Source organism: Tinamus guttatus, unplaced genomic scaffold, assembly GCF_059628265.1.
Source record: "Tinamus guttatus ecotype Peru unplaced genomic scaffold, ASM5962826v1 Tinamus_guttatus_pri_ptg001355l, whole genome shotgun sequence".
Taxonomy (NCBI): domain Eukaryota; kingdom Metazoa; phylum Chordata; class Aves; order Tinamiformes; family Tinamidae; genus Tinamus; species Tinamus guttatus.
This window is the reverse complement of record NW_028289889.1, coordinates 1,423-21,064: the sequence shown is the minus strand read 5'-3', so window position 1 is coordinate 21,064 and position 19,642 is coordinate 1,423. Positions and strand designations below refer to the sequence as shown.

At 71.4% G+C, this 19,642-nt stretch overlaps 1 protein-coding gene across 1 annotated transcript; it reads right to left on the bottom strand.

The window, feature by feature from the left end:
• Positions 1 to 10,319: 10,319 nt before the first annotated feature.
• Positions 10,320 to 19,154, bottom strand: LOC148590433 (ryanodine receptor 1-like; the record flags this gene model as incomplete). The annotated part of the gene is made up of 12 exons (XM_088539056.1): positions 10,320 to 10,471; positions 10,544 to 10,644; positions 10,722 to 10,786; positions 10,867 to 11,023; positions 11,111 to 11,245; positions 11,319 to 11,465; positions 12,320 to 12,380; positions 12,460 to 12,590; positions 12,719 to 12,761; positions 14,590 to 14,720; positions 17,318 to 17,542; positions 19,068 to 19,154. Coding segments are annotated over 12 exons (1,431 nt in total), but the record flags the coding sequence as incomplete, so codon positions are not given.
• Positions 19,155 to 19,642: the final 488 nt, after the last annotated feature.

Below are 19,642 nucleotides of genomic sequence, written 5' to 3'. Positions count from 1 at the left end.
GCTGCTGCCAGGGACCCCCGGGACCACCCCCCCATTCCTACTGCCCAGGTATGGGACCCCCCCAATTCCAGAGATGCAGGGACCCCCATTCCTGACACGGGGGGACCCCCCCCCCAATTCCTGGACCCCAGGCCACCCCCCCGCAGCAGTGTCCCCTTCCCGCAGGAAAAACGCCACCTCCACCAAGATCCCCGACACCAAGGGCTGCCGGACCTGCTGCGCGGGTGAGTGACAGAGAGGTGGCCGTGTCCCCCCCCCGCCACCGCAGGACGCACCCCCCAGCTCCCGGGTGTCCCCCCACGCAGCCAGGAACGGGGACACGGGTGGCCACTACCTCTGTGGGGCGCTGGACACCGGCGTGGTGCTGCTGCAGTGGTACGAGCCCATGCAGAAGTTCCTGCTGGTCAAGGTAGTCCCCCCCCCGGCCCGGCCCCGTGTCCCTTTTTGTCCCCTCGTGTCCCTTTTTTTGTCCCCTCGTGTCCCTTTTTGTCCCCTCGTGTCCCCGACAGCAACTGCTGCCCCGTGCTCCTGTCCCCAGCGGTGCCCTCGGGTGTCCCCCTGTTCTTGTGTCCTCCTCATCCTTGTGCCCCCCGTGTCCCCTCCCTTGTCCCTGAGCCCCCTGTCCCCATGTTGGGTCCCCAAGTGCCACCGCGTGTCCCCACAATTACGTGCTGCACCCCCAAGTTCCCTCCGTCCTCATCGTCGTGTCCCCATGGACCCCAGGGTGTCCTCGTGCCCCCAGGGCCACCTCCCGCGTGTCCCCGTGGGCCCCCACGGCACCTCCCGCGTGTCCCCGCGTCCCCACGGCCCCCAGGGTGTCCTCGCGACCCCAGGGCACCTCCCGCGTGTCCCCGTGGTCCCCCACAGCACCTCCCGGGTATTCCCACGTCCCCACGGCCCCCGCGGAGTCCCCGTGTCCCCACGGCACCCCCCGCGCGTCCCCGTGTCCTCCCGGCGCCTGCTACATCTTAGTGCCCCCAATGCATCCCCCGCGTGTCCCCGCGTCCCCACGGTCCCCGCGGTGTCCCCGTGCCCCCAAGGCATCCCCCCCGTGTCCCCGCGTCCCCCTCGGTGTCCCCGTGCCCCCAAGGCATCCCCCGCGTGTCCCCGCGTCCCCACGGTCCCCGCGGCGTCCCCGTGCCCCCAAGGCATCCCCCGCGTGTCCCCGCGTCCCCCGCGGTGTCCCTGTGCCCCCAAGGCATCCCCCGCGTGTCCCCGCGTCCTCCCGGCGCCTGCTGCATCCCCCAGGGCATCCCCCGCGTGTCCCCGCGTCCCCACGGCCCCCGCGGCGTCCCCGTGCCCCCAAGGCATCCCCCGCGTGTCCCCGCGTCCCCCGCGTGTCCCCGTGCCCCCAGGGCATCCCCCGCGTGTCCCCGCGTCCTCCCGGCATCCCCGTGCCCGCGTGGCACCTCCCGCGTGTCCCCGCGTCCCCACGGCCCCCGCGGTGTCCCCGTGCCCCCAAGGCATCCCCCACGCGTCCCCGCATCCTCCCGGCGCCTGCTGCATCCTAGTGCCCCCAAGGCGTCCCCCGCGTGTCCCTGCGTCCCCACAGTCCCCGCGGCGTCCCCGTGCCCCCGCGGCACCTCCCGCGTGTCCCCACGGCCCCACGGCCCCCGCGGTGTCCCCGCAGCATCTCTCGCGTGTCCCCGCGTCCTCCCGGCGCCTGCTACATCTTAGTGCCCCCAATGCATCCCCCGCGTGTCCCTGTGTCCCCACGGTCCCCGCGGTGTCCCCGTGTCCCCAGGGCTTCCCCCGCGTGTCCCCGCGTCCCCACGGCCCCCGTGGTGTCCCCGTGTCCCCTGGCATCCCCCGCGTGTCCCCGCGTCCCCACGGCCCCCGCGGCGTCCCCGTGTCCCCACGGCATCCCCCGCGTGTCCCCGCGTCCCCACGGTCCCCGCGGTGTCCCCGTGCTCCCACGGCACCTCCTGCGCGTCCCCGCGTCCTCCCGGCGCCTGCTGCATCCCCAGGGCATCCCCCACGTGTCCCCGCGTCCCCACGGCCCCCGCGACGTCCCCGTGCCCCCAGGACATCCCCCGCGTGTCCCCGCGTCCCCACGGTCCCCGCGGTGTCCCCGTGCCCCCAGGGCATCCCCCGCGTGTCCCCGCGTCCCCACGGTCCCCGCGGAGTCCCCGTGCCCCCAGGCATCCCCCGCGCGTCCCCGCGTCCTCCCGGCGCCTGCTGCATCCCCCAGGGCATCTCCCGCGTGTCCCCGCGTCCCCACGGCCCCCGTGGTGTCCCCGTGCCCGCGTGGCACCTCCCGCGTGTCCCCACGGTCCCCGCGACGTCCCCGTGTCCCCTGGCACCTCCTGCGCGTCCCCCCGGTGCCTGCTGCACCCTAGTGCCCCCAAGGCATCCCCCGCGTGTCCCCGCGTCCCCCGCGGTGTCCCCGTGTCCCCAGGGCATCCCCCGCGCGTCCCCGCATCCTCCCGGCGTCCCCGTGTCTCCTGGCACCTCCCGCGTGTCCCCGCATCCTCCCGGCGCCTGCTGCATCCCCCAGGACATCCCCCGCGTGTCCCCGCGTCCCCGCGGTGTCCCTGTGGTCCCCCACGGCACCTCCCGCGTGTCCCCGCATCCTCCCGGCATCCCCGTGCCCGCGTGGCACCTCCCGCGTGTCCCCGCGTCCCCACGGTCCCCGCGACGTCCCCGTGTCCCCAGGGCATCCCTCGCGTGTCCCCACGGCCCCCGCGGCGTCCCCGTGCCCCCGCGGCATCCCCCACGCGTCCCCGCATCCTCCCGGCGCCCCGCAGCACTTCGACTTCCCGCTGCCGTCCCCGCTGCGGGTCTTCGAGCTGCTGGTGCGGCCGGGCGAGGAGTACCCGAGCGTCTGCATCGGCGTGAGCCGCGGGCCCTCGCCCGCCCGGCCCGTCCTCCTCCGCACCATCAACCTCAACTCGCTCTCGTCCTGGTTCACCCCCGCGGCCGCCGGTGAGGGAGGGGGGGCCGGGGAGACGGGGGGGGGGGGGAGTCCCGGGGAGGGGAGGGGGGGGCCCGGGGAGGCGGGGGCGGGGGTCCCGGGGAGGCGGGGGGGGGGTCCCGGGGAGGCGGGGAGGGTCCCAGGGGAGGCGGGGGGGAGCTGGGGAGGGTACGGGGGGATGTGGGGAGGGTCCTGGGGGAGGCGGGGAGGGTCCTGGGGATGTGGGGAGGGTCCTGGGGGGGATGCGGGAGGGTACGGGGGGAGGCGGGGAGGGTCCTGGGGGATGCGGGGAGGGTCCTGGGGGATGTGGGGAGGGTCCCGCAGGAGCTGGGGAGGGTCCCGAGGATGTGGGGAGGGTCCCGGGGAGCTGGGGAAGGTCTCGGGGATGTGGGGAGGGTCCCGGGGGGGATGCGGGAGGGTCCTGGGGGATGCGGGGAGGGTCCCGGGGGAGGCGGGGAGGGTCCTGGGGGAGGCGGGGAGGGTCCCGGGGGATGCGGGAGGGTCCCAGGGGTGCAGGGAGGGTCCCGGGGGAGGGTCCTGCGGGACGTGGGGAGGGTCCTGTGCACAGGTTTGGGATCTCTGGGAGAGCTGGGGAGGGTCCCGGGGATATGGGGAGGGTCCCGGGGGAGCTGGGGAGGGTCCTGGGGGAGCTGGGGAGGGTCCCAGGGATGTGGGGAGGGTCCCGGGGGGGATGCGAGAGGGTACAGGGGGATGTGGGGAGGGTCCCGGGGGAGGCGGGGAGGGTCCCGGGGATGTGGGGAGGGTCCCGGGGGGGATGCGAGAGGGTACAGGGGGATGTGGGGAGGGTCCTGGGGGACCTGGGGAGGGTCCTGGGGAAGCTGGGGAGGGTACGGGGGGATGCGGGGAGGGTCCCGGGGATACGGGGAAGGTCCCGGGGGAGCTGGGGAGGGTCCCGGGGATGCGGGGAGGGTCCCGGGGGAGGCGGGGGAAGCTGGGGAGGGTACGGGGGAGATGTGGGGAGGGTCCCGGAGGAACTGGAGAGGCTACGGTGGGGAAGCGGGGAAGGTCCTGGGGGAGCTGGGAAGGGTCCTGGAGGATGTGGGGAAGGTCCCGGGGGAGGCGGGGAGGGTCCCGGGGATGTGGGGAGGGTCCCGGGGGGGGATGTGGGGAGGGTCCTGGGGGATGTGGGGAGGGTCCTGGGGGAGCTGGGGAGGGTCCCGGGGGAGGCGGGGGAAGCTGGGGAGGGTACGGGGGGATGTGGGGAGGGTCCTGGGGGATGCGGGGAGGGTCCCGGGGATGTGGGGAGGGTCCTGGGGGAGGCGGGGAGAGTACGGGGGGATGTGGGGAGGGTCCTGGGGGATGCGGGGAGGGTCCCGGGGGGATGCGGGAGGGTACGGGGGGATGTGGGGAGGGTCCGGGGGATGCGGGGAGGGTCCCGGGGATGTGGGGAGGGTCCCGGGGGAGCTGGGGAGGGTCCCGGGGATGTGGGGAGGTCCTGGGGGATGCGGGGAGGGTTCCGGGGGAGGCAGGGAAGGTCCCAGGAATGTGGGGAGGGTCCCGGGGGGGATGCGGGAGGGTATGGGGGTATGCGGGGAGGGTCCTGGGGGAGCTGGGGAAGGTCCTGGGGGATGTGGGGAGGGTCCCGCGGGAGCTGGGGAGGGTCCCGAGGATGTGGGGAGGGTCCTGGGGGAGGCGGGGAGGGTCCCGGGGGAGCTGGGGAAGGTCCCGAGGATGTGGGGAGGGTCCTGGGGGAGGCGGGAGGGTCCCGGGGGAGGCGGGGGGAGCTGGGGAGGGTACGGGAGGGATGTGGGGAGGGTCCCGGAGGAGCTGGAGAGGCTACGGGGGGGAAGCGGGGAAGGTCCTGGGAGAGCTGGGGAGGGTCCTCGAGGATGTGGGGAGGGTCCCGGGGATGTGGGGAGGGTCCCGGGGGAGCTGGGGAGGGTCCCGGGGATGTGGGGAGGGTCCCGGGGAGGATGCGGGAGGGTATGGGGGGATGCGGGGAGGGTCCTGGGGGATGCGGGGAGGGTCCTGGGGATGCGGGGAGGGTCCCGGGGGGGATGCGGGAGGGTATGGGGGGATGCGGGGAGGGTCCTGGGGGAGCTGGGGAGGGTCCCGGGGATGCGGGAGGGTACGGGGGGATGCGGGGAGGGTCCCGGGGATGTGGGGAGGGTCCCGGGGGGGCTGGGGAAGGTCCTGGGAGATGCAGGGAGGTTACGGGGGGATGTGGGGAGGGTCCGGGGGATGCGGGGAGGGTCCCATTCGCAGGTTGGGGACCCCTGGGAGAGCTGGGGAGGGTCCCGGAGGATGCGGGAGGGTCCCGGGATGCAGGGAGGGTCCCGTGGGAGCTGGGGAGGGTCCCGGAGGAGCTGGGGAGGGTCCCGGGGGATGCGGGAGGGTCCCGGGGATGTGGGGAGGGTCCCGGGGGGTACCGGGAGGGCACGGGGGGTACCGGGGCTCCCGTGCCCGGGTCGGGGGCTCTGGTCCCCGCTGAGCCCCGCTGTCCTGCAGAGCCCCCCTGCCCCGGGCCCGTGCAGGTGACGCAGCTGGACAGCGAGACGGTGCTGGTGCTGCTGGACCGTGAGTCCACGGACACGCGTGGATCCCGTCTGCCTATCCCTGCATCCGCCTGTTTTTTCCCTCTTTCCGTCTGTCTGTGCCACCCTCCTTCCCTCCGTCCATCCCTCTCCATCCGTCTGTCCAGGCAGAGGCTGGGGCGGGTGGCGGGTGACACGGGTGGCGGGTGACACGGGGGGTGGTGGTGGCGGGTGACACGGGGGGCGGGTGACACGGGGGGCGGGTGACACGAGGGGCGGTGGTGGCGGGGGACACGAGTGGCGGGTGACACGGGAGACGGTGGCGGGTGACACGGGTGGCGGGTGACACGGGGGGCGATGGCGGGTGACACGGGGGGCGGGTGGCGGGTGACACGGGGGGCGGTGGTGGCAGGTGACACGGGGGGCGGGTGACACGGGTGGCGGGTGACACGGGGGGCGGTGGTGGCGGGTGACATGGGGGACGGGGGGCGGGTGACACGGGGGGCGGTGGTGGCGGGGGACACGGGTGGCGGGTGACACGGGGGGCGGTGGTGGCGGGTGACACGGGGGGCGGTGGTGGCGGGTGACACGGGGGATGGTGGCGGGTGACACGGGGGGCGGTGGTGGCGGGGGACACGGGTGGCGGGTGACACGGGGGGCGGTGGTGGCAGGTGACACGGGGGGCGGTGGTGGCGGGTGACATGGGGGGCGGGTGACACGGGTGGCGGGTGACACGGGGGGCGGTGGTGGCGGGTGACACGGCGGGTGTCCCCTCCGCAGGGAGCGTGAGGATCGTCACCCTGCAGGGTGCCCCGCGCCTGGTGGCCCCCGAAATCACCTTCGATGTCGCCGTGGAGGCCGTGGGTGGGTGGCGGGGGGGGGGGGGCTGAGGAAAGGGGGGGTCTGGGGGCTTTGGGGGGAGCTCATGGGTGCAGGGGGGGCTGGGGGGGTTCAGGGGAGGGCAGGGAGGTGCAGGGGGGTGCAGGGGGTGCAGAGGGGAGCTCGTGGGTGCAGGGGGGAACTCATGGGTGCTGGGGGGTCCTGGGGGAGCTGGGGGGGTTCAGGGAGGTGCTGGGGGGGTTGGGGGGTGCAGGGAGGTACAGGGGGGTGCAAGGGGGTACAGGGGGTGCTGGGGGTTCAGGGGGGTGCAGGGAGGTACAGGGGGGTGCAAGGGGGTACAGGGGGTGCTGGGGGTTCAGGGGGGTGCAGGGAGGTACAGGGGGGTGCAAGGGGGTACAGGGGGTGCTGGGGGTTCAGGGGGGTGCAGGGAGGTACAGGGGGTGCTGGGGGGTTCAGGGGGGTGCAGGGAGGTACAGGGGGGTGCAAGGGGGTGCAGGGGGGTGCAGGGGGTGCTGGGGGTGCTGGGGGGTTCAGGGGGGTGCAGGGAGGTACGGGGGGGTGCAAGGGGGTGCAGGGGGTTGCTAGGAGGTGCTGGGGGGTTCAGGGGGGTGCAGGGAGGTACAGGGGGGTGCAAGGGGGTGCAGGGGGGTGCAGGGGGTGCTGGGGGGTGCAGGGAGGTACAGGGGGTGCTGGGGGGTTCAGGGGGGTGCAGGGAGGTACGGGGGGGTGCAAGGGGGTGCAGGGGGTTGCTAGGGGGTGCTGGGGGGTTCAGGGGGGTGCAGGGAGGTACAGGGGGGTGCAAGGGGGTACAGGGGGTGCTGGGGGTTCAGGGGGGTGCAGGGAGGTACAGGGGGTGCTGGGGGGTTCAGGGGGGTGCAGGGAGGTACGGGGGGGTGCAAGGGGGTGCAGGGGGTTGCTAGGGGGTGCTGGGGGGTTCAGGGGGGTGCAGGGAGGTACAGGGGGGTGCAAGGGGGTGCAGGGGGGTGCAGGGGGTGCTGGGGGGTGCAGGGAGGTACAGGGGGTGCTGGGGGGTTCAGGGGGGTGCAGGGAGGTACGGGGGGGTGCAAGGGGGTGCAGGGGGTTGCTAGGGGGTGCTGGGGGGTTCAGGGGGGTGCAGGGAGGTACAGGGGGGTGCAAGGGGGTACAGGGGGTGCTGGGGGGTTCAGGGGGGTGCAGGGAGGTACAGGGGGTGCAGGAGGGTTCAGGGGGGTGCAGGGAGGTACAGGGGGGTGCAAGGGGGTGCAGGGGGTTGCTGGGGGGTGCAGGGGGTGCTGGGGGATTCAGGGGGGTGCAGGGGGTGCTGGGGGGAGCTCATGGGCGCTGGGGGGGTTCAGGGAGGTGCTGGGGGGGCTGAGGGGTTGGAGGGTGCAGGGGGGTTGGGGGTTGGGGGTTTGGGGGGCAGCTGCCGCCCCCGACCCCCGTCCCGTCCCGTCCCCCAGCGCTGGCCCGCGGCTGCGTCCAGGCCTTCTGGCGCCACGGGGTGCAGGTCCGGAGGGTGGGCACGGCCCAGGTGAGAGCCCCCCCGGGCCCCCCGATCCATGGGGGGGTGCAGAGAGGGCCCCCCCCAGCCTTGGGTGTCCCCCGGGGGTGCAGGGGACCCCCCAACCCCTGGGGATCCCCCACAGCTGGGGAACCCCCAATCCCTGGGGATCCCCCAACCCCTGGGGATCCCCCACTCCTGGGGACCCCCCACACCTGGGGACCCCCCACTCCTGGGGATCCCCCAACCCCTGGGGATCCCCAACCTCTGGGGATCCCCCACTCCCTGGGGACCCCCCCAACCCCTGGAGATCCCCAACCCTTGGGGATCCCCCACACTTGGGGACCCCCCAACCCCTGGAGATCCCCAACCCTTGGGGAACCCCCAACACCTGGGGATCCCCAACACCTGGGGATCCCCCATACCTGGGGACCCCCCATACCTGGGGACCCCCCAATCCATGGGGACCCCCCAATCCATGGGGAGCCCCCCACTCCTGGGGACCCCCCAACCCCTGAGGATCCCCAAGCCCTGGGGATCCCCCACTCCCTGGGGACCCCCTAACCTCTGGGGACCCCCAATCTCTGGGGATCCCCCAACCCCTGGGGACCCCTCACCCCTGGGGAACCCCAACCCTGGGGATCCCCAACCCCTGGGGAGTCCCCACTCCCTGGGGAACCCCTAACCCTGGGGATTCCCCACACTTGGGGACCCCCCTAACCCTGGGGATCCCCCAACCCCTGGGGAACCCCAACCCTGGGGATCCTCAACCCCTGGGGAGTCCCCACACTTGGGGAGTCCCCCCACTCCTGGGGACCCCCAACCTCTGAGGACCCCCCACACCTGGGGACCCCCCAACACCTGGAGATCCCCAACCCCTGGGGATCCCCCACTCCCTGGGGATCCCCCACACCTGGGGATCCCCCACACCTGGGGACCCCTCAACCCTGGGGATCTCCTAACCCCTGGGGAACCCCTAACCCCTGGGCACCCCCACACTCCCTGGGGAACCCCCAACCCCTGGAGATCCCCAACCCCTGGGGATCCCCCAAACCCTGGGGAGTCCCCTCGCACCTGGGGATCCCCCACACCTGGGGACCCCCTAACCCTTGGGGACCCCCCACACTTGGGGACCCCCAACTCCTGGGGACCCCCCACTCCCTGGGGACCCCCCAACACCTGGGGACCCCCTAATCCCTGGGGACCCCCAAATCCCTGGGGACCCCCCACCCCCCGGCGCTGCTGAGGAGCCCCCGAGGACCCCCCAGCCCCATTGGGGAGGGCACAGCCCCCCCCCCCCAATTCCAACGCCACCCCCATCCCTGTCCCCCCCCATCCAGGTCACAGAGGAGCTCCGGGACCAGCGCCGGACCTTCCGCCTGCTCCGCTCCCACAGGTACCCCCTGGGAAGGGGGGGCACATTGGGGTGCCATGGGGCGCCCCCCAACACCCCCATCCCGCTCCCAGCACCCTCCTCCTGGAGACGCGCTCGTCCGACGAGGCCGACGGCCACAGCACCCTCTACGTCCAGGCCTGACGCCCGCCTGGCACCCATGGGTGCCACCCACCCCTGGCATCACCTCCCCCTTCCCCTTTGCCGGCAGCTGTTAATTATTTGCACCCAATTAAACTGAGGAGCCCCCCCACCCTCCACCAAGCTGCTGCGTCTGCGCTGCCGTGCGGGGCCCAGGCGTCCGGGCGGCCAAGGAGATGGGCAACAGCATCGGGAGCCAGCGTTTATTGAGGGGGCAGGGGGGTCTCCCCCAATGTGGGGACCCCTAAATGTGGGGAACCCCCAATGTGGGGTCCCCCTTCAATGTGGAGACACCCAAATGTGAGGAACCCCCAATGGGGGGTCCCCTTCCAATGTGGGGACCCCCAAATGTGGGGACTCCCCAACGTGGGGTCTCCTTCCAATGTGGGGACCTCCAAATGTGGGGAACCCCCAATGTGGGGTCCCCCTTCAATGTGGAGACCCCCAAATGTGAGGAACCCCCAATGGGGGGTCCCCTTTCAATGTGGGGACCCCCAAATGTGGGGAACCCTCAACGTGGGGTCTCCTTCCAATGTGGGGACCCCCAAATGTGGGGAACCCCCAATGTGGGGTCCCCCTTCAATGTGGAGACACCCAAATGTGGGGACTCCCCAATGTGGGGTCCCCTTCCAATGTGGGGACCCCCAAATGTGAGGATCCCCCAATGTGGGGTCCCCCTTCAATGTGGAGACCCCCAAATGTGAGGAACCCCCAATGGGGGGTCCCCTTTCAATGTGGGGACCCCCAAATGTGAGGAACCCCCAATGTGGGGTCCCCTTCCCATGTGGGGACCCCCAAATGTGGGGAACCCCCAATGTGGGGTCCCCTTTCAATGTGGGGACCCCCAAATGTGGGGAACCCCCAATGTGGGGTCTCCTTCCAATGTGGGGACCCCCAAATGTGGGGAACCCCCATCTGGGGCAGCAGTGGGGGGGAAAGGCACTTAGAGAGGGAGCTGGGGTGGGGGTGTCCCCCAAATCGCGGGGTGACACCGAGCCGCCGTCACCCCAGGGTGGCACTGGGGGGCCAGGGCAGCGCGGTGGCCCCGGGGACGTCCCCGCTAGCCCAGCTGGTCCTCGTACTGCTTGCGGAAGCAGTCGCCGGCCGGGAAGAAATCCCAGCAGCGTTCCTGGTACATCTTCCAGACGTAGGATTCCTGCCCCGTGTGCTCCGTCTCGTCCTTGTTGATCAGATACATCAGGAAGAACCTGGGACACAGAGGGACAACGGTCATATATATATTTTTAGGGGGCACCCCCGGTCCCTTGGGTCCCCCTCACATGTAGTTGGCCAAGTTGTGCTCCTCCAACGTGTGGGTCTCGAAGCCGTGGGGCGTCGTGTCGAAGTAGTCGCTCCCGATGCCGCAGATGAAACACTTGGTCTGGGGGGGACATGGGGACACGATGGGGGGTGTCGGGGGGACCCCCGTGTCCCCCGTGTCCGGTCATCGGCGCTCACCTCCATGTCCTCCTTGACCTGCTCCTGCTGGTCCCGCAGCTCCCCGAAGGCGTCGATGATGAGACCTGGGGGGGGGACAGGGGTGTCAATGGGGCTGGAGACCCCCCAATTCCGCCCCCCATGAGGAATCCAGGGGGCTGCCCACCCTGGATGATGGCCAGGAGGATGATGATGACGAAGAAGAAGAAGGTGATGTCGAAGACGATGCGGTAGAGCTCGTACTCGTCCCCCGCCGGGTCCTCGATCTCGTCCCCGATGCCACCCCCGGCCCGCACGCCCACGTACATGTGGAACAGGTAGCACTGGGGACAATAGGGACAGGAGGGCTCAGCGCCGCCGGGGACACCGGCGGGGTCCCCTCCCCGTTGTCCCCTCAGAGCCCCGCGGACCGTCATCATGTCGTCACACTTCATGTCAGGCTCGTCCTCGTCCTCGCTCTTGTTGTAGAACTTGCGGAAGAAGTTGAAGGCCACCACGGTGTAGAGGTAGACGACCACGGCCAGCAGCCCCACGGTCATGGCCAGCTGCGGGAGCGGGACGCGGTGGGTGACAGGGTCCCACGGGGACAATCCGGGGGTCCCGGATGTCCCCGCTCACCTGCTTGCCGTTGTGGGTGACGGAGGACAGGATGGTGCGCAGGGTCTTCACCCCCATGGCGATGTCCAGGAGGTGGGAGGCGAAGAAGAAGTTGTTGTAGTGGCCCAGCAGGGACATGGCCATGTACCAGGTGAGGTAGAGGAAGGACTGCGGGGAGCGGGCGCGCTCAGAGCCCTGGCACCCAACGCGATGGCACCAGGGCCACCAACACCTGGGGCCACCAATACCCATGGGCCACCAGCACCAGGGCCACCAACACCTGGGGTCACCAGTACCCAGGGGCCACCAGCACCGGGGGCCACCAACGCTGGGGGCCACCAGTACCCATGGGCCACCAACACTGGGGGGCCACCAACCCTTGGGGTCACCAGCATCTGGGCCACCAACACCTGGGGTCACCAGTACCCAGGGGCTACCAACACCAGGGGCCACCAGCACCTGGGGCCACCAACACTGGGGGCCACCAACGCCTGGGGCCACCAAAACCTGGGGCCACCAAAACCTGGGGCCACCAATACCCAGGTGCCACCAGCACCTGGGGCCACCAGCACCTGGGGCCACCAATACCCAGGGGCCACCAACACCAGGTGCCACCAACACCAGGTGCCACCAACACCTGGGGTCACCTGTATCCAGGGGTGACCAGCACTGGGGGCCACCAGCATCAGGGGCCACCAATACCCAGGGGCCACCAGCATTGGGGGCCACCAGCACCTGGGGTCACCAGTACCCAGGGGCCACAAATACCCAGGGGCCACCAACACCAGGGGCCACCAACACCAGGGGCCACCAATACCCAGGGGCCACCAGCACTGAGGGCCACCAACACCAGGGGCCACCAGCACCCGGGGGCCACCAACACCTGGGCCACCAGCACCCGGGGCCATCAGTCCCCAGGGGCCACCAACACCAGGGGCCACCAGCCCCCCAGGCCCTGCGGTCCCCCCCACCAGGGGACCCCGGGGACCCCCCGTCCCCCCTCGCCACCCGCTCCCACTCACGTTATCAGTGAAGATCACCCCGAACTTCCAGATCTGGTATCTGATGTCGATGGACGTGATCCTGGGGTGGGGGACAGCAGCGGTGAGACCCGGGGTGTCCCATGGGGGACCCCGGGGACCCCCGGGACACCCCGTCCCACCAGCTGAGCAGGGAGTTGTCCGGGGGCGGCTTCCTCTCGCCCTGCGCCCCGATCTCCAGGCTCGCCAGCTCCATGCCCAGCAGCTCCGCGATGCGCTCGCGCCCGTAGATGTCCCCGTACTTCTCCAGCACCTGGGGACACCCGGGGACACGGTGGACAAGGGCACGGTGGCCCCGGTGACACGGTGGACAAGGGCGCGGTGGCCCCGGCCAGGCTATGGGGCTGCGGGTGCCTGGGGGGGCACCATCCTCCTCCTCACCTTCCTCTTGACGAACTTGTCCCAGTAGTTGCTGGGGAAGGACCTGGGGGACAAGAGGGGCCCTGTCCCCATCGCTGCCCTGGGACCCCGGCCTGGAGACCCCCCCTCCCCTGGGCTGGCCCCCAGCTCAGCCCCGCTAGCCCTCCCAGTAGCCCCCAGGACCCTGCGGTGGGTTGGAGCAGCCCCAAGTCCCCTCCGTGTACCCGCTGTCCCCTCCATGTCCTCCCCGTCCCCTCCATTTCCCCCCATCCCCTCCGTGTCCCCCCATCCCCTCCATGTCCCCCTGTCCCCTCCATGTCCCCCCCATTCCCTCCATGTCCCCCCTGTCCCCTCTGTGTCCCCCCATTCCCTCCATTTCCCCCCATGCCCTCCGTGTCCCCCCATCCCCTCCATGTCCCCCTGTCCCCTCCATGTCCCCCCTATTCCCTCTGTGTCTCCCCTGTCCCCTCTATGTCACCTCCATTCCCTCCATGTCCCCCCTGTCCCCTCTGTGTCCCCCCATTCCCTCCATTTCCCCCCATCCCCTCCATGTCCCCCCGTCCCCTCCGTGTCCCCCCATTCCCTCCATTTCCCCCCATCCCCTCCGTGTCCCCCCGTCCCCTCCATGTCCCCCCTGTCCCCTCCATGTCCTCCCTGTCCCCTCCATGTCCCCCCCGTCCCCTCCATGTCCCCCCCATTCCCTCCATGTCCCCCCTGTCCCCTCTGTGTCCCCCCTGTCCCCTCTGTGTCCCCCCATTCCCTCCATGTCCCCCCATCCCCTCTGTGTCCCCCCCGTCCCCTCCATGTCCCCCCCGTCCCCTCCGTGTCCCCCCATTCCCTCCATGTCCCCCTGTCTCCTCCATGTCCCCCCCGTCCCCTCCATGTCCCCCCCATTCCCTCCATGTCCCCCCTGTCCCCTCCATGTCCCCCTGTCCCCTCTGTGTCCCCCCATCCCCTCTGTGTCCCCCCATTCCCTCCATGTCCCCCCATCCCCTCCGTCCCCCTCCGTCCCCTCCCGGCGCCCCAGTGGCCCCGGGCGCCGTCCCCGTGTCCCCCCCGGGTGCCGTCCCGCGTCCCCCTATCTCCCCCATCCCCTCCATGTCCCCCCATCCCCTCTGTGTCCCCCCATTCCCTCCGTGTCCCCCCTGTCCCCTCCGTGTCCTCCCTGTCCCCTCCATGTCCCCCCATTCCCTCGATGTCCCCCCATCCCCTCCGTGTCCCGCCGTCCCCTCCATGTCCCCCCATCCCCTCTGTGTCCCCCCATTCCCTCCATGTCCCCCCTGTCCCCTCCATGTCCCCACATCCCCTCCATGTCCCCCCTATCCCCTCTGTGTCCCCCCATTCCCTCCGTGTCCTCCCATTCCGTGTCCCCCCGTCCCCTCTGTGTCCCCCCATTCCCTCCATGTCCCCCCTGTCCCCTCCATGTCCCCACATCCCCTCCATGTCCCCCCTATCCCCTCTGTGTCCCCCCATTCCCTCCGTGTCCTCCCATTCCGTGTCCCCCCGTCCCCTCTGTGTCCCCCCATTCCCTCCATGTCCCCCCTGTCCCCTCCATGTCCCCCCCATTCCCTCCTGTCCCCTCCCGGCGCCCCAGTGGCCCCGGGCGCCGTCCCCATGTCCCCCTATCTCCCCCATTCCCTCCATGTCCCCCTGTCCCCTCTGTGTCCCCCCATCCCCTCAGTGTCCCCCCATCCTCCCCGTCCCCCCTGTCCCCTCCCGGCTCCCCGATGTCCCCGGGCGCTGTCCCCATGTCCCCCTATCTCCCCCATCCCCTCCATGTCCCCCTGTCCCCTCTGTGTCTCCCCATCCCCTCTGAGTCCCCCCATCCCCTTAGTGTCCCCTGTCCCCTCCTGGCTCCCCCGTGTCCCCGTGTCCCCTCCCCGTGCCCGTACTGGGCGTTGAGCACCAGCCGGTCCCACTGGCCCTTGACGTCGTCGTCGGGCGGCTGCTCCGTGATGTAGAGGCCGGAGAACTCGAGGCGCCGGGCGACCTCCTTCTCCCGCTTGAAGATCACCAGGGGGATCTGGGGACAGCGGGGACACGGGGGGACATGAGGGACAGCGGGGGGACGGGGGACAGCGGGGGGACGGGGGACAGTGGGGACACGGGGGGACATGAGGGACAGCGGGGGGACGGGGAACAGCAGGGACACGGGGGGACAGCGGGGACACAGGGGCAGTAGTGTCACGGGGGGACAGCAGTGTCACAGGGGACAGTGGGGACACGGGAACAGCAAGGACACGGGGGGAGAGCAGGGACACGGGGGGACAGCAGGGACATGGAGGGGGACAGCAGGGACACAGAGGGACAGCGGGGACACAGGGGGACATGGGGAACAGCAGAGACACGGGGGACAGCAGGGACACAGAGGGACAGCAGGGACACGGGGGGACAGCAGTGTCACAGGGGGCAGAGGGGACACGGGGAACAGCAGGGACACAGGGGGACAGCAGGGACACAGGGCCAGCAGAGACACAGGGACACAGTGGGGACATGAGGGACAGCGGGGACATGGGGGGACGTGAGGGACAGCAGGGACACGGCGGGGAACAGCAGGGACATGGGGGGACAGCGGGGACACGAGGGGACATGAGGGACAGCAGGGACATGTGGAGACAGCAGGGACACGGCGGGGGACAGCAGGGACACGGGGGGACAGCGGGGACACAGGGGCAGTAGTGTCACGGGGGACATGAGGGACAGCGGGGACGCGGGGGGACAGCAGGGACACGGCGGGGGACAGCAGGGACACAGGGACAGCGGAGACACAGGGGGACATGGGGAACAGCAGAGACACGGGGGACAGCAGGGACATGGGGGGACAGTGGGGACACGGGAACAGCAAGGACACGGGGAACAGCAGGGACACGGGGGGACAGCAGGGACACAGGGGCAGTAGTGTCACGGGGGGACAGCAGTGTCACAGGGGACAGAGGGGACACAGGAGGACAGCAGGGACACAGGGGGACAGCAGAGTCACAGGGGGGCAGAGGGGACACAGGGGACCAGCAGAGACACAGGGGACAGCAGGGACACAAGGGAAGAGCAGGGACACGGGGGACAGATGGGGACAGCAGGGACACAGCAGGGGACAGCAGTGTCATGGGGGGCAGTGGGGACACGGGGAATGGCAGGGACACAGGGGACAGCAGGGACACAGTGGGGACATGGGGGACAGCAGGGACATGGGTGACAGCAGAGTCACAGGGGGGCAGAGGGGACACGGGGAACAGCAGGGACATGGGGGACAGCAGGGACACAGGGCCAGCAGGGACACAGTGGGGACATGGGGGACAGCAGGGACACAGGGGACAGCAGGGATACGTGGGGACAGCAGGGACATAGGGGGGACAGCGGGGACATGGGGGGACAGCAGTGTCATGGGGGCAGAGGGGACACAAGGGAACAGCAGGGACATGGGGGACAGCAGGGACACGGGGGAACAGCAGGGACACGGGGGGACAGCGGGGGGACGGGGGGACAGCAGGGACATCATGGGGACATCAGGGACATGGGGGAACAGCAGGGACACGGGGGAACAGCAGGGACATGGGGGACAGCAGGGACACAGGGCCAGCAGGGACACAGTGGGGACATGGGGGACAGCAGGGACACAGGGGACAGCAGGGATACGTGGGGACAGCAGGGACATAGGGGGGACAGCGGGGACATGGGGGGACAGCAGTGTCATGGGGGCAGAGGGGACACAAGGGAACAGCAGGGACATGGGGGACAGCAGGGACACGGGGGGAACAGCAGGGACACGGGGGGACAGCGGGGACACGGGAACGGCAGGGACACAGGGGACAGCAGTGTTACAGGGGAAGAGCAGGGACACGGGGGACACGGGGGACAGCAGTGTCATGGGGGACAGTGGGGACAGCGGGGCGTGGCCGGGCCCTGCAAGGCGTAGCCGGGGCGTGGCCAGGGCGTGGGCGTGGCCAGGCTCTGTCACGGCATGGCCGGGGGCGTGGCCAGGGGGGCGTGGCGAGCCCGGGGGCGTGGCCGGGGTTCGTGGCCGTAGCCTGGCTCTGTCGCGGGCGTGGCCGGGGGGCGTGGCAATCCCAGGGGCGTGGCCGGGGGGCGTGGCAATCCCGGGGGCGTGGCCGGGGTTCGTGGCCGTGGCCTGGCTCTGTCGCGGGCGTGGGGGGGGGGACCCGAGGCGCGGCCGGGGGCAAGGCGGGGGGCGTGGCGATCACAGGGGCGTGGCCGGGGGGCGTGGCCGTGGCCTGGCTCTGTCGCGGGCGTGGCGTGGCCGGGGGGCGTGGCGATCCCGAGGGCGTGGCCGGGGCGGTGTGGCGACCACGGGGGCGTGGCCGGGGGCGTGGCCGGGGGGGTGTGCGTGTCGCGGCCGGGGGGCGTGGCGATCCCGGGGGCGTGGCGGGGGGGGCGTGTCGTGGCCGGGGGGCGTGTCGTGGCCGGGGGCGTGTCGTGGCCTGGGGGCGTGTCCGGGGCGGTGTGGCGACCACGGGGGCGTGGCCGGGGGCGTGGCCGGGCGTGTGCGTGTCGCGGCCGGGGGGCGTGGCGATCCCGGGGGCGTGGCCGGGGGGGCGTGTCGTGGCCGGGGGCGTGGCGTGGCCTGGGGGGCGTGTCCGGGGGGCGTGTCCGTCCCCCCCGCACCTTGAGGCAGTTGTAGCCGATGATGCAGAGGAAGGCGACGAGCGTGTGCGCCAGGGCCAGCGCCTGCAGCGCGGGCTGCATGTAGCCCGTGCTCTCCTCCAGGAAGTAGTAGACGACGCTGTCCTCGGCGTCCCCGTCCCCGTCCCCGGCCGCCGCCTCCGCCGCCTCCGCCGCCAGCCCCGAGCCCTCGGGCTCCTCCGCGGCGCCCGGCGGCCGCTCCGACACCTGCGGGACCCGGCGGGTGGCACCTGGGCTTGTGTCCCTACGGGGACCCGCCATTTGTGTCCCCACAGGGACCTGGTGAGTGGCACCTGGCATTTGTGTCCCCACGGGGACTCGGCGGGTGGCACCTGGCATGTGTGTCCCACAGGGACCTGCCATTTGTGTCCCCACAGGGACCCGGCGGGTGGCACCTGTCACGTGTGTCCCCATGGGGACCCGGCGGGTGGCACCTGGCACGTGTGTCCCCACAGGGACCTGCCATTTGTGTCCCCACAGGGACCTGGCGGGTGGCACCTGCCATTTGTGTCCCCACGGGGACCCGGCGGGTGGCACCTGGCACGTGTGTCCCCACGGGGACCCGCCATTTGTGTCCCCACAGGGACCTGGCGGGTGGCACCTGTCACGTGTGTCCCACAGGGACCTGCCATTTGTGTCCCACAGGGACCTGGCGGGTGGCACCTGCCACTTGTGTCCCCCAGGGACCTGCCATTTGTGTCCCACAGGGACCTGCCACTTGTGTCCCCCAGGGTTCAGGTGGGTGACATCTGCCACCTGTGTCCCCCCAGGGACCCACCATTTGTGTCCCCCAGGGACTCGGCGGGTGGCACCTGGACTTGTGTCCCCACGGGGACCTGGCAGGTGGCACCTGTCACGTGTGTCCCACAGGGACCTGCCATTTGTGTCCCCCAGGGACCCGGCGGGTGGCACCTGGACTTGTGTCCCCACGGGGACCTGGCGGGTGGCACCTGGCATGTGTGTCCCACAGGGACCTGTCACGTGTGTCCCACAGGGACCTGCCATTTGTGCCCCACAGGGACCCGGCGGGTGGCACCTGGGCTTGTGTCCCCACGGGGACCCGGCGGGTGGCACCTGTCACGTGTGTCCCACAGGGACCTGTCACGTGTGTCCCACAGGGACCTGCCATTTGTGCCCCACAGGGACCCGGCGGGTGGCACCTGGGCTTGTGTCCCCACGGGGACCCGGCGGGTGGCACCTGTCACGTGTGTCCCACAGGGACCTGTCACGTGTGTCCCACAGGGACCTGCCATTTGTGTCCCACAGGGACCTGCCACTTGTGTCCCCTAGGGACCCGGCGGGTGCCACCCGGACTTGTGTCCCCACAGGGGCTCGGCGGGTGGCACCTGGCACGTGTGTCCCCCAGGGACCCGCCATTTGTGTCCCCCAGGGACCCGGCGGGTGGCACCTGCCATTTGTGTCCCCACAGGGACTCGGGGGGTGGCACCTGCCCCTTGTGTCCCACAGGGACCCACCATTTGTGTCCCACAGGGACCCAGCAGGTGCCACCTGCCATTTGTGTCCCCCAGGGACCCTGTGAATGGGACCTGCCACTTGTGTCCCCCGAGGGACCTGGCGTCCCGGACCTGCCCCTTGTGTCCCCTGGGAACCCGGCGGGTGCCACCTGCCACTTGTGTCCCCGAGGGACCCGGTGTCCGGGACCTGCCCTTGGTGCCACCCCCCCGCAGGGACCCAAGTGTCCCCAGAGTGTCCCCAGCCCCGCGCGCGGCACCTTGTAGAAGAGGAGGATGAAGTTGATGGCGAAGGCGAGGAAGAGCGCCAGGAAACGCAGGTTGTAGAAGTTCCTGGACAGGTAGTTCTGGGGGGGACAGCGGGGGACACGCTGGGACCGGAGGGGAGCAGGGGACACCCCGGGGGGACAGGGGACACCCCGGGGCATCAGGGGACAACCCGGGGGACCAGGGGACACCCTGGGGGATCAGGGGACACCCCAGGGGGGACAGGGGACACCCCGGGGAGAACAGGGGGCACCGACGGTGACAGGGGACACTCTGGGGGGACAGGGAACACCCTGGGGGACCAGGGGACAACCCGGGAGATCAGGGGACACCCCAGGGGGATCAGGGGACACCCTGGGGGGATCAGGGGACACCCCGGGGGTACAAGGGACACCCCAGGGGGACAGGGGACACCCCAAGGGGACAGGGGACACCCCGGGGGATCAGGGGACACCCCGGGGGGACAGGGGACACCCAGGGGGACCAGGGGCACCCCGGGGGGACAGGGGACACCCCGGGGGAGCAGGGGACAGCCTGGGGGAGCAGGGGACACCCCGGGGGGACAGGG